Source organism: Oratosquilla oratoria, chromosome 12 (assembly GCF_046742065.1).
Source record: "Oratosquilla oratoria isolate Oo_2021 chromosome 12, ASM4674206v1, whole genome shotgun sequence".
NCBI lineage: Eukaryota > Metazoa > Arthropoda > Malacostraca > Stomatopoda > Squillidae > Oratosquilla > Oratosquilla oratoria.
In genome coordinates, this window is record NC_134788.1 from 64,278,735 (window position 1) to 64,292,854 (window position 14,120).

The window sequence follows — 14,120 nt, forward strand, 5'->3', positions numbered from 1 at the left end:
ACCTGACCCCCAGCCCCACACCGAGACCCGACAATGTTCAAAACGTTCGCATGACATTTTGTATTTAATCTCAAATAGGTTTTCATTTTGTCAAAGTTTGCTTTCCTGAAGTCTGGTACTTGAATGCTATTCTTACCTCTTAATTTTTCTCAAGTAACATTAAATCTTATTTCTTGATGATAGCTAGAGCCTAGACTATCTCCCACTATTACGCCGCTAATTTGGTGCTCATTATTTGTCAAAATGAAGTCCAGGCTATTTTGTCCCCTCGTAGGATCTGTAATCACTTGTTTTAGGAAATTATCCTGCACCACATCTAGGAATTTCTTCGCATCAAAGCATCATCTATACACAACCCCTCTCCATTCACCCCATCTTCTGTCCTCTCCCGTCCTTCAACTCCACAGACATTCCTCTGTTTTGTAATTCCCCTTTGACCCCATCCATCCAGCTCATCCTAGGATGCCCCCTCATATGCACTCCTTCCACCTCTGCCTTCCACACTTCTTTTACTAATCTTTCTTCGCTCATTCTTTCCATGTGTCCAAACCATCCCAATACTCTTTCATCAACCCTATCTCCCAGTTCTCTTTCCAACCCTGTTTTCCTCCTCACCTTCTCATTTCTCACTCTAGCCTAGTAATCCCTATGATACTTCTCAGACATTTCATCTCAAACACATTCAAACTCCTCTCTTCCTCTCTCATGTTCTATGTTTCTGCCCCGTACAATGTTGTTGGCACAATCTTTCCTTCATATAACCTCCTCTTAGCATCCATTCCCAAATGTCTATTTCTCATTACAATTTTCAATCCACCAAGGCATTTACTTGCTTCTCTCAATCTACATTCCACCTCCACCCCCACTCCTCCCTTTCCAGTCACATTCACACCCAGGTATCTAAAACTATCCACTTCCTCCAGTCTTTCACCCTTAATGCTCACTTCCAGACTGCTGTCACTCTCTCCCCTTGTACACCTCATCACCTTACTTTTGCCCACATTTATCTTGAGCTTCCTTCTTGCACACACCTTCTCAAACTCTGTCACTAACTTCCTCAATACCTCCTCTGATCCTGCTACAAACACAGTGTCGTCCACAAACAACAACTGGATCACCTCCCACTTTTCTCCATTTTCTTTAACCATCTCCAACCCCTGACCCACTACCCTTGCATTCACCTCTTGCACCATTCCATCCGTGTAAAGATTGAACAGCCAGGGCAACATAACACATCCCTGATGAAGTTCCACCTTTACCTCAAACCATTCACTCTCTCCATTTCTTATCCTAACACAAGCTCTTTTACTCTTGTAAAAACTCTTGACTGCTCCTAACTGCTTTCTTCCTATCCCATATATCTGCATAACCTCCCACAGTGCCTTCCTGTCTACCCTGTCATAAGCCTTTTCCAGATCTATAAATGCCCCCAAAACATCCTTACCTTTTCCTATAGCTTTCTCACATATCTGTCTTACCACAAAAATCTGATCTACACAACCCCTACCTGTCCTAAACCCACACTGTTCCTCACCAATTACTCCCTCTGTTCCTCTCCTAATCCTTTCAATCATTCTGCATGGTATCCATCCAACCCAGGTGCCTCACCTGCTCTCATCAGCTTAACAGGTGCTTTCACTTCATCCTTCCCTATTTCTCCTTCATTTTCCTCACTCATCACTCTCATTTTCTTAGCGCTTCCCACTGCAGCTACCTTTCCCTCCCTATCCATCACATTTAACAACTCCCTAAAATACTCTGCCCACCTTCCTCTCACTGCCTTCTCCTCCATTATCATCTCTCCATCTGCACCTTTTAACCTTTTCTTCTCTACTTGATTTGCCTCCTCTTCCTCTTTTAATTTCCTTCCAAAACATCTTTTTATTGCTTTCAAAATTTTCTGTCATACTCTTACTCCATTTCACATCTATTCTCCTCTTTGGTTCCTTTATCTTATGCTTAACTTCCCTCCTCTTTACTTTGTACCTCTCATACGATTCCCTCGTCCTAATTTGTAGCCAATCAATGAATGTCTGCTTCTTCTCCTGTACACCCTTCTTTGCTTCCTCATCCCACCACTCACTACCCTTCCTTCTATTTCCTCCTGCCCTCCTTGTGTCACACACCATCTTTGCACACCTTATGACTCCCTCAAACCATCCCCATTCCTCCTCCACTCATAGTTCTACTCTATCCTCTACTCCCTCCCACTCCTCTCTCAGCTTCTTCTTATATTCATTCTCCTTTTTTTTTTTTCCTCATTCAAGCAATTCACTCTAAGTACCTCCCTACCTTCTGCCCTTTTCCTCTTTCTCCACCTATTCTCCACTCTCAATTTACCTTCCACCAAAAAATGATCTGATATTCCCCCCACTCTCACCTATTTACCTAGTTGTATTATACGGGAAGGGGAGCTATGCTTGTAGTGACCTGTCTTTGTATCTCACAGCATTTAGTTTGTTTCTTAATTCTTGTATGGTTTTTGTACACACTATTTTTTCATCCAATTTGTTCCAGACATCCACCACTCTGTGCGGAAAACTATTTTTTTTCTTTTTCAGATTTCTTCTGTAACTATCCTTTTCGAGTTTCTTTTCATGCCCTTTTGCTTTTCTATTATCCCACTTTAATAAGTCGTCTCTGACAAGGACTTCAATGCCTTCCACAATTCATTAAAGGGCCAATACATGTCTTTCTTTTCTTTTTTCCAGGGTTGGTTTAGAGAATCTTTGTTCGTTTGTCAATTTTTGAAAGTGTTGGTGCCATCTTTGTCTTGTTCTTTGTGTTCTTTCTAATTTCTTTATATTCTTTTTTGTGTTGGATATCCATAGTGTCGCAGTGTACTCTGATCTTGGTCTTATCAGTGTGACTAATATTTTTTTTAACTATTACTTCATTCAAGTAATTAAAAACCACTTTTATTGATCTTAGTAAGTTGTAGGTGTCTCCAACTATTTTGTTTATATACTTGTCTGGGGACATGTCTTTGTTAATAACTACTCGTAGGTCCTTTTCTGAGCTATCTTTTTTTACTTCCTTGGTACCAATTTTTTATTGTCCTGATATTCTTTTTTTATTTTTCCAAACTCTAATATACTACATTTCTTGACATTGAAGCTCACTTCACACTTTTGGTTCCATTCCCAGACTTTGTCCAGGTCTCTCTGTAGTGATTCACAGTCTTTTTCTGTACATACTTTCTTTAATAGTTTAGTATCATCTGCAAAGAAGTTCATATAACATTCTACACCTTCATCCATATCATTTATATATAGCAAACATTATTAGCGCTAATACTGAGCCTTGTGGGACTCCGCTTATCATTTCTTCCCATGTCAGGTTTTTATATCTAAGTCCCTCCCTCATTTTTCTCCCATGCAAGAAATCTTCCATCCATTTCAATAACTTTCCTTGTACTTCTGTTGTTTCAAGTTTTCTTAATAGCTTTTTGTGTGGTACTTTATCAAATGCCTTTTGTAAATCCAGGAAAGCACAATGTGCCCATCTATCCCTTTTTTGCATTATATCTATTAACCTTGAATAACAACAAATCAAGTTTGTGGCACATGATCTTCCTTGTCTAAAGCCAAATTATTTTGTATTCGGAATATTGTTTTCTTCCAGATGTTTAGTCCATCTACTTTTGATAACTTTTTCAGGTATTTTAGCTATTGTGCTTGTAAGGGAGACCGATCTATAGTTTGTTGGGTCTTCCTTGTCTCCTTTATATATTGGCACAATATTGATTTTTCCAATCTTATGGTACCTTTCCTTCTTTGAGTGAGCAATCTATTATTTTGTATATTTTGTCTGTTAGTTCATCTATACATTCTATTAGTATCCAATTTGCAATTCTGTCCAGACCATGTGATTTTCTGACATCAAGGTTTATTATTTGGTCCCTTATTTCTTTCTGTGTCACGATTATTTCTTTCATTGGGAGGGATCTTTCTCCCGTTCCTTCATTACAATTGTGTGTATTTTCTTTTGTGAATACAGATTTAAAATGTTTGTTCATAATTTCAGCCATTTCTACATCTATACGTTCCACATTCCCTTGATGCAGTTTCACTATTTCCTTTTTTATTTTTTAATTTACCATATACATATCTGTAGAATAATTTAGGTTGATTCTTACATAATTTATTTTTTCTTCACTGCATATTTTTACATATTCATTTCTTAGTTTGATATGTACTTGTCACTTATCCATTTTTTTTTTTTTTCATCTTTTCCAAGCATTGTCTCTTCTATCTTTTGCCTCATTACATTTTCTGTTGTACCAGCATTTAATGTACACCTTTTCCTGTGTTTGTTTTGGTACATATTTATCTACTTCATTAAAGAAGTTTTCCCACTTCACTTTTTGAAAGAATTTTCTGAGTTTCTCAAAATCTGTTTTGTTGTACATTAGTCTTCCTTTTCTGTGTTTCCCATTTCTTCCCAAATTTCCTCTTTTAGTTCGAACTTGATAAGTATGTGGTCACTTCCCAATTGGTGTCTTGTATTCCATTTTATCCACAATTTCAGGCTCTGATGTAAATATTAAATCTAGTCCTGATGGTTCTTCATTATCTCTATCTCTGGTATTTTCTTTTACCCATTGAATTATTGTGTATTCATTGGCCATGCCCAGTAGTATATTTCCCCAAAGGTCCTCTCCACCTTTCACTGTCATCTCCTAACATATTTCTCTAGAGTTAGTCACCCATAATTATTAAGTTTCCTCCACCTTTCAATATTTCATTTAATACGTTCTCTGTGTCAAAATTTTGGAATGGTCACTCTCTGTCCAGGAATATGTTTTCAGGGGTACATATATCACTACAAAATTTCTACTTGTTATGTCACTGTTTTCAATTTTTATCATAATTTCACATTATTATTTCCTTCTGTTATCTTTGTCACATTTAAGCCTTTCTTAGTCAAAAACATGACTCCTCCACCCTGTTTCGCCTCTCTATTTTCTATCCAATGATTATATAAACTTTGTCCCACATAAATTGGTGGTAGTGGACCTTGTAATGCCATCTCCACAATTACCATTATATACTGTTTTCATCTGTCAGATAGTCATTTAATTCATTTAGTCCTGAAATCATGCCATCTGTGTTAGTATACATTATTTTTAATTTTTTCCTTTATCCTCCTTTTTTTGTTTCCTTTGATTGATCTTTTTTGATATACCATTTTCTCAGCCTCAGGTCCAGTACTCTTAAAAAAAAAAAAAAAAAAAAAATTGGTATCTTGTTATTCTCTCTCTTTTTTTTCTATTAGCTTCATTTCTTAGTGTCTTTTCCCTCTCTTTTTTCATTGCTCATTTCTTTTTTATATCCATATATTCTTGTAATTTAACTTCTATCATTTGAGACCTTATTTTAATTTATAGTGGTCTACTTTTGTCTTTAGGGTATAGTCCTATTCTATGAACTTCCTCCATTTCCTTTTCCTTTTTCTTGCCCCTCCTCTTGTATCTCTCTCAGAATTTCTTTTGCTATTTCTTTCTCTTTTTTCTCTTAAGTCTCTAGCTACATTGTGGTTTTCTTCAATACTATAAACTACTATACACTTCTTTTTATCAACTGTGTCTAGCCCAATTTTCTTTCTCTTCAATGACTGTTTCTTTTGCATTTTCTTCCACATGTTTTACAATTTCTTTAAAAGTTATTTTTTGGTTTTCCTGATCCACTTTCCATTGATTTTTGATTTGTTGGAGATCTATCTCTTTTATGGTTTCTCCAACTTTCTCAGTCACCGCTTGTATTTGTTCTTTTACTTCTTTTTTCAAAGCCTCATTTTTGTTAGTATCTTCATTTTTTATTCTTTCATTCTCACTTTTGACTGTGTTTAATTCCTCTTTTAGATCATTAAGCTCCCTGTTAGTTTCAGCATTTTGTTTTTTCAACTCATTCACTTCTTTATACATTGTCCTGTATTCAGCTTTCAGATCTATAATTTCATTTATTAGTTCTGTAATCGCCTGATTTAGAATATTCTTATACCTTGTTTCCCTTTCCAAATCTATACCTCTACCTAGTATTCCACATTTGGAAACCCTGAAAATGTTATATTTTCATACCTTTGATTCCTCTTGGATGTTACCATGTTGCAACTCTTTTTTGGGATGACACCTGATGGTGATTCAACCCTGCTTACTTCTAGTCTTTTCTTTGTTGGTTCACTATATTTTTGTCTACCTTTATCATCCTCCATTTTATATATCAACCATTAAGTGAACTTACTCTAACATATCATTTCGGTCACTTGATAAACAAACTCCCCTCTTCTAATATGATACCACCAAGGTGTTTCCTCCAACTTATTGAAAAAACATTGCACTCTAGAGCTCATTCTAGACGTCCATTCTAAACTGTGGTTTGTGTGTCTTAAACAATGTGACTTACATCACTTATTTGAGTCAGATGAACCAAATAAACCCTCTTTGAGTTGGTTTAGATTCAGGTCTTGTGAGCCCAAACATGGTATGCTATGAAGTTATATTAAAATACAACTGTTGTGGCCAGCTGGGCCATTGCCCACTTCCAAATCTCATGGCATGATGAAAAAGCTAGAGCAAAATTTTAGTCATTGTGGTTGTGGGGGAATGAGTATGCATGAAGCTATAGGATGATTTTCACCTCATATGTAATGAAAAAGTAGAATGGAATATATGATAGCACCATATCTGTTAATGTTTCATCCTATTTTATGATGGGTCATGGCATGTACAAAGGGTCAGTTTAGCTACAAACTTGAATATGAAATAGTTTGTGTGCAAAACTTCCACTATCCTATTAGAGTATATTATACACTTTCAGAAATAGATGTCAGTATTATAATTACATTTTTTTTTTCAGGATGAGGGTAGATATCCCCAAATCTTTGGAAGGGCTATCTGTAGATTCCATACTTGTCATACAATGAAAAGGATGAAGTGTGACATCTGTAGCACAATCATATCACTAGTCATCTTAGATATCACATGACCCACACTGGAGGGAAGCCTTTCCATTGTGACCTGTAAAGTTGTGCCTTTTCACAAAAGGGTTCTCTTACAAAGCATATGATGAGCCACACAGGAGAGAAGCCTTTCCAGTGTGACCTGTGTGATTATGCCTTCTCAGATAAGGGTACTCTCACACAGCATATGAGGACCCACACAGGAGAGAAGCCTTTCCAGTGTGGCCTGTGTGATTCTGCTTTCTCACAGAAGGGTTCTCTCACTAAGCATATGAGGACCCACACAGGAGAGAAGCTTTTCCAGTGTGGCCTGTGTGATTCTGCTTTCTCAGATAGGTGTTCTCTCAGAAGCCATATGAGGGTCCACACAGGAGAGAAGCCTTTCCAGTGTAACCTGTGTGATTCTTCTTTCTCACATAAGGGTTCTCTCACACAGCATATGAGGACCCACACAGGAGAGAAGCCTTTCCAGTGTGACCTGTGTGATTCTTTTTTCTCACAAAAGGGTCATCTCACTAAGCATATGAGGACCCACACAGGAGAGAAGCTTTTCCAGTGTGGCCTGTGTGATTCTGCTTTCTCAGATAGGTGGTCTCTCAGAAGCCATATGAGGACCCACACAGGAGAGAAGCCTTTCCAGTGTAACCTGTGTGATTCTACTTTCTCACATAAGGGTTCTCTCACACAGCATATGAGGACCCACACAGGAGAGAAGCCTTTCCAGTGTGACCTGTGTGATTCTGCTTTCTCACAGAAGGGTTCTCTCACTAAGCATATGAGGACCCACACAGGAGAGAAGCTTTTCCAGTGTGGCCTGTGTGATTCTGCTTTCTCAGATAATTGTTCTCTCAGAAGCCATATGAGGGTCCACACAGGAGAGAAGCCTTTCCAGTGTAACCTGTGTGATTCTACTTTCTCACATAAGGGTTCTCTCACACAGCATATGAGGACCCACACAGGAGAGAAGCCTTTCCAGTGTGACCTGTGCTATTCTGCTTATACACAGAAGGGACATCTTTCACAGCATATGAGGACCCACACAGGAGAGGAGCCTTTTTAGTGTGACCTGTGGATTTCTGCTTTCTCACAAAAGGGCCATCTCACATGGCATATGAGGACCCACACAGGAGAGAAGCTTTTCCAGTGTGACCTTTGTGGTTCTTTTTTTCTCATATAAGAGTAATCTCATACAGCATATGAAGAACCACACAGGAGGGAAGCCTTTCTCGTGTGACATTTGGGATTCTGTTTTCTCACAAAATGGTAATCTAACATATGATGGTCCACGCAGAGGACCTGTGTGGATTTGATTTCTTACCTAAGGATAATCTCAAACCCACACAGGAGAGAAGCCTATTCAGTGTGATCTCTGTGATTCTGCTTTCCCACATAAGGGTCATCTCACAAAACATATGAGGGCCCATACAGGAGAGAAGCCTTTCCAGTGTGACCTGTGCAGTTCTGCTTTCTCACTAAAGATTAATCTCACAAAGCACATGAGGACCCACAGTAGAGAAGCCTTTCCAGTGTGACCTTGTGATGAAGCTTTCTCACAAAAGAATTACCTCAAATATCACGTGATGATCCACAGGGTTGAGACAATTCCTTTATGATGTGTGATTCTGCTTTCTCATGAAAGGTTATCTCACAAAGCATATGAGGCCCACGCGTGAGAGAAGACTTTCAAATGTGATCTGTGTGGTTCTGGTTTCTCACAAAAGAGTTCTAGAAAGCACACTGAAGAGAAGCCATTGTGATGCTACCTGTGTGATGCAGCTATCCCAGAAAATAATCCCCACAAAGAACACATGATCCACACAGGAGAAAAGCCTTTCCAGTATGACCTTTGTGAATCCTTGTTTCTTATTAAAGGTTTCTTACACAATATTTGAAGACCCCTGCAGATGGGCGGTCTTTCCAGTGTTAGCTGTGCTATTATGTTTTCTCAGTAAAGGGTTCCCTCATACAGCATATGAGGACCTGCACAGTAGAGAAGTCTTTCCACTGTGACCTGTGCAATTCTACTTTCCCACAAAAGAGTTCTCTCTCAATGCATATGACAACCCACACTGGAGAGAAACCATTCAAAAGCAACCTGTGTGATGCATCTTTCTCACAAAAGAATCAGCTCAAGTATCACAGGATGATCCACACAGGAAAGAAGGCTTTCCATTGTGACTTCTTTGATTCTACTTTTTCACAAAAGGGTTCTCTTACACATCATATGAGGACCCACACAAGAGACAAGTCTTTCCAATGCGACATGTATGATTCTGCTTTCTCATGTAAGGGAAATCTTACACACAGGAGAGAAGCTTTTCCAATGTGGCATGTTCGATTCTGCTTTCACAAAAAAGGGTTATCTCAGAAAGTATGTGATGACCCACAATGGAGAGAAGCCATTCCTGTATGATATAGCTTTCAAAAGAGGTCTCTCACAGAGCATATGAGGACCCACACAGGAAATAAGCCTCTCATATGCAATGTGTGTGTGGTGCAACTTTCTCTCAAAAGGGTTCTCACGCAATGCATATGAGGACCCACAATGGAGAGAAGCCATTCCTCACAAAAGAATCACCCCAAATATCATGTGATCCCCCCACAATTGAAAACTCACAAAATTGGGAGCAAGGACAGAGGGACAGGTCCCCCCCAATGAAAGAAAAAATGGTGACACAGAAAGAAATAAAAGAACAAATAAAAAAAAAATTGACATCAGAAAGTCACACGTGCCAGATGTAATTGCAAATTGGATATTGAAAGAATGTATAGATGAACTAAGGGACAAAATACACAAGATAATTGATTTCTCACTCTAGAAAAAGTACCACAAGATTGGAAAAATACAAATATTGCACCAATATACAAAGAGACAAAGAAAACCCAACCAACTATAAACCGGTCTACCATACTAGTACTATAGCAAAAATATGTCAAAAGGTTATCAAAAGTAAATGGATTATACTTGGGGGATAACAAAATACTAAATCCAAAATAATTTGGATTTAGAAGTGGAAGATCATGTGCCACAAACTTAATATGCTTTTACTCGAGATTAATAGAAATAATTCAAGAAAGGAATGGATGGGCAGATTGTGCCTTCTTAGATTTACAAAAGGCATTTGACAAAGTACCACACTAAAAGCTACCAAGAGAAATTGAAACAATAGGTGGAGTACAAGGAAAGTTATTGGAATGGATGAAAGATTTCTTGAATGGAGAAAAATAAAGGTGGTACTCAGAGACAAGAACTCAAATTAAGAAGAAATAATGAGTTGAGTCCCAAAAGGCTCTGCATTGGCTCCAATAATATTTGCCATACATATAAATGACATAGATGAAGGTGTGGAATGTTATATGCAGATGATACGAAACTACTAAAGAGAAGTACAGGAGAAAATTGTAAATCATAACAAGAAGACCTGGACAAAATCTGGAAATGAAGTCAAAAGATTGAAGTGAATTTCAACATCAAGAAATGTAGTATAATGGAATTTGGAAAAAGCAAAAACAGAATATCAAGGTAATACAAAATTGGTACAAAAGAAATGAAAAAAGTCAATTCGGAAAGGGACCTAGGAGTAACTATCACCAATGACATGACACCAGACAAACATATCAACAAATTAGTTGGAGAAACTTTCAATTTATTAAGATCAATGAAAGTGGCTTTTGACAACATGAATGAAGAAATGGTAAAGAAAATATTAGTTACATTGATAAGACCAAAATTGGAGTATGTTGTGACACTGGACATCTAGTACAAAAAAGAACATGAAGAAATTAGAAAGAGTTCAAAGAGCAATGACAAAGATGGCACCAACACTCTCCAATTTGACATACGAACACAGATTGGACAAACTCGAACTACCTACCCTGGAACAAAGAAGAGAAAGAGGAGACCTGCTAACCATATACAGAACTATAAAAGGGATGAAAGTCCTTGATAGAGTTGGCATTAAAGTGGGATAGAAGAAAAACCAGAGGATATGAAAAGAAACTTAAAAAGGATAGTTACAGAAGACATCTGAAAAAGAATAGCTTCCCACACAGAGTGATAGATATCTGAAACAAACTGAATGAAGAAACAGTGCAAAAACTATACAAGAATTTAAGATCAAACTGGATGCTGAAAGATACAAAAGCGGGTCACTATGAGCATAGCTCTCTTCCCATAAAAAACAACTAGGTGAATACAGGACAGTAGCCTTCCTAGTGTGACCTGTGTGATTGTGCTTTCTCACAAAAGAGGTCTCAGTCATCACATAGTGACTCATACTGGAAAGAAGCCATTCCAGTGTGATGGCTGTGTGATGAAAAATATTCCCGGTAAGATTTGTGCATGTGTTTGTGCGCACATTTCACAACTAGCGTACAAAGGAAAAAAGTGTGTGCACAAGGTTTTGAAAATGAAATTATAATATTTTAATTAAAGACACTAATCCTTTAATTTCATGACAATGAATTCAAAACAAAATAAATGTGATTTTGAGAATCTGTCAATGACCTTTGAAATGTAAGTGTACAAGTTCATAATATTACACATAGTTTTGAGATCTTTTGTCTGTTCAGCAGTTATACTTCACCAGTACTAGTTCAGTCCAATGAAATAAATCAAGAAGCATGTTATTAGTTTTGTACCCTCAAATTAAAAAAATCTGATTACTTGATAGAATCTCAATGTTTTTTTTTTTGTTTCAAATTCCATTTGGAAAAGAAAATCACTAATTTCCTACAGAAAACTACATTTCAAGAATAACAAAAGGAGCAAAGAATATACTGATGAAAAAATGGCTACTACAAGTCATTAAAATAGTAGAGATATCTGGATAATAGAGGAACACTGAAACAATGCAATAATTAAGATAAAAGGAAGCTGTTGGAAAGACCCATCCCAACTTTGTATTTTAATTGAAAAGTAAGCAACAGGAAACAAAGCAAGGCAACAACTATGTTTGGTAAATAGTGCACACAGACATGGTTGTATTCTGTAATCTGTAGCTATTTTTAAATTTACAAATGTGAAAAAATATATATACATATAACAGAATTGCATAGAACTGGTGGATCTTGTCAGATTCAAATGAAGCAAAGGGTGTGAAGTGAAAAAGAACTGCAAGTGAAGAATGGCTGGATGAAATAATGAAAAATGTTCCACCCATTTACAGGACAGTTTCCCTGAGGATGAGGTACAAGAATGGTCAATGTGATTTTTCATTTGGTAGTGAACATGTTACTGCCTTTTGTCTTAACTATCATGATTCTCTTGCTGATGCTACAGAAATATTTAGTTTGATGTTGCAAGAAAAATTAGATACAAGATTACATGAAATGAAGTTCTGAGACTTGGAAAAGTTGATGGATATTGGAGGAGCCTTTCTTGTCTCTAGTGCAGACTGTGAGTGAGGATTTAGTCCAATGAATTGAATAAAAAATAAACTTAGACACTGTTTAGGAGAATGTCATTTGGATATGTTTATATAAGTGAAAAGCTACAAACTTTATTGAAACTCAATCAATTTAGATAATGTGTATAAAGAGTGGGTGAATGCTGAAAACAAAAGAGAGGAGAAATAAGAAGTTAGAAGGTAGAGTTAAAGTTGAGCATTGGTACTTGACTTATTTTTATATATACTTAGAGTTATTTTTAAATTTAGAAAGGTTAAATGTAATTGTTCCTTAGTGTTTTATATATATATATATATAAATATATATATATATAAATATATATATATATATTCATACTATTAATGTAATGAATATAAAATACATATTAGATATTTCTCTGAGCTCTGTCATTGTCACACAAAGGACTCTTGAAATAGAAAATCAGTGCAAAAATATATATACAGTGGAACCTCACTATTTGTACACAATTCGTTCCAGGAGGCTGTACTAATGGCGAATCATTTTTTCCCATAAGATATAATGTAAATTGGATTAATTTGTTCCAGATCCACAGATGATTGTTTATTTAAAACTTTGTGATAATACTTTAAGCATAAAATACATAAAAATTATGAAAAACAATAAATATACAGTACTGTGCATGAAATAAATAAAAACTTAAATGCACTTTACCTGTACTGAGGTGAGCTGATGGCATAAGTGGAAGGTGGAGAGGAAGAGGGATGTTGATGTTACTGTTTGGAAGGGGAGTCACCTTCCATATAAACATCAGGTAACATCCCTTCAGGTGTTTTCTCTCTTTCTGGTGTTCTTTATTTTTTCTGTCTTTTTGTCTTTTTTGCACTAGAAGAATCTTGGGATTCTTCCTTTAAAAACCTGTCTAATGTTGTCTGCCTTTGATGACTTTTCAGAATTTTTCTAAAATGGTCAATAACAGTGTCATTGAACAAATTGATGCTACTGTTGACCACAGCAGTGTTAGGATGCCATTTTTCCACCACTCTGTGTTTTCTCCCAGTGATAACACAGTTCTTTAATTTCTGCAGTGGAAATGCTTCCCTTACTACTTTCCTCCTGTGAAGAAGAAGAAAGTTCTTCAACCACTTCTTGCTGCTCCCTGTGCAGTTCTTAAAGTTTTTCAGTTGTTCAGCTCATTTCTGTGGTCTTCGACCAACTCCTCCACATCATCACTATCTACATCCAAACCCATGGACTTCCCCAGGGACACAATATCATTCACTACAGGGTCTGTGTCAAAGCTAGCACGAGACTGAGCTGAAGCGACTGCGTGGCGCGGCCAGTAACAAGAAGGTGACGTCCGAATCATGGGGCAAGCGTACGAATGACGAGTTGAATTTTACTTGAACAAGTTGGGCGAATAACGAGTTGTACGAGTAGAGAGGCGGACGAATGGCGGGATTCCACTGTATCCCTAATAATTTTTCTTATTTATGAAAGGCCAAATTTAGGACACAATGAAATATTGCACTAGATGGCATTTAGAGAACATATGCCAGTGTCAAGAGTCACAAAATCAAAAAAGATAATTATGCCCACATTATACAGTAAATTATAGCAGGGGCCACTTTGTATCAAATTAATTAAATTTGAGTACATTTGGAGTTTGTAATGATCTAGTTCCTAAAGGTGTAGAACTTCAAAGGGAAGGGGAAATAGAGTGTATTGGGGAAACAGAGTATGCCACAGCAATAATGTAGAGCAATATGTCAATATAGGACAAAATATCATTT

The 14,120-nt window shown here is 37.0% G+C and overlaps 1 protein-coding gene across 2 annotated transcripts in view; it reads left to right on the forward strand.

Annotated features, from left to right (window-relative positions):
• LOC143031931 (uncharacterized) overlaps nucleotides 1-12,668 on the forward strand; it is a 62,272-nt gene extending 49,604 nt beyond the window's left edge. For both annotated transcript variants that reach the window (XM_076196308.1, XM_076196307.1), the window contains exon 2: nucleotides 6,858-12,668. In XM_076196308.1, coding sequence (XP_076052423.1) covers nucleotides 7,064-8,020 — 957 coding nt within the window. In that variant the 5' untranslated portion in view covers nucleotides 6,858-7,063 and the 3' untranslated portion in view covers nucleotides 8,021-12,668. The remainder of the gene's footprint in view (nucleotides 1-6,857) is intronic.
• Nucleotides 12,669-14,120: the final 1,452 nt, after the last annotated feature.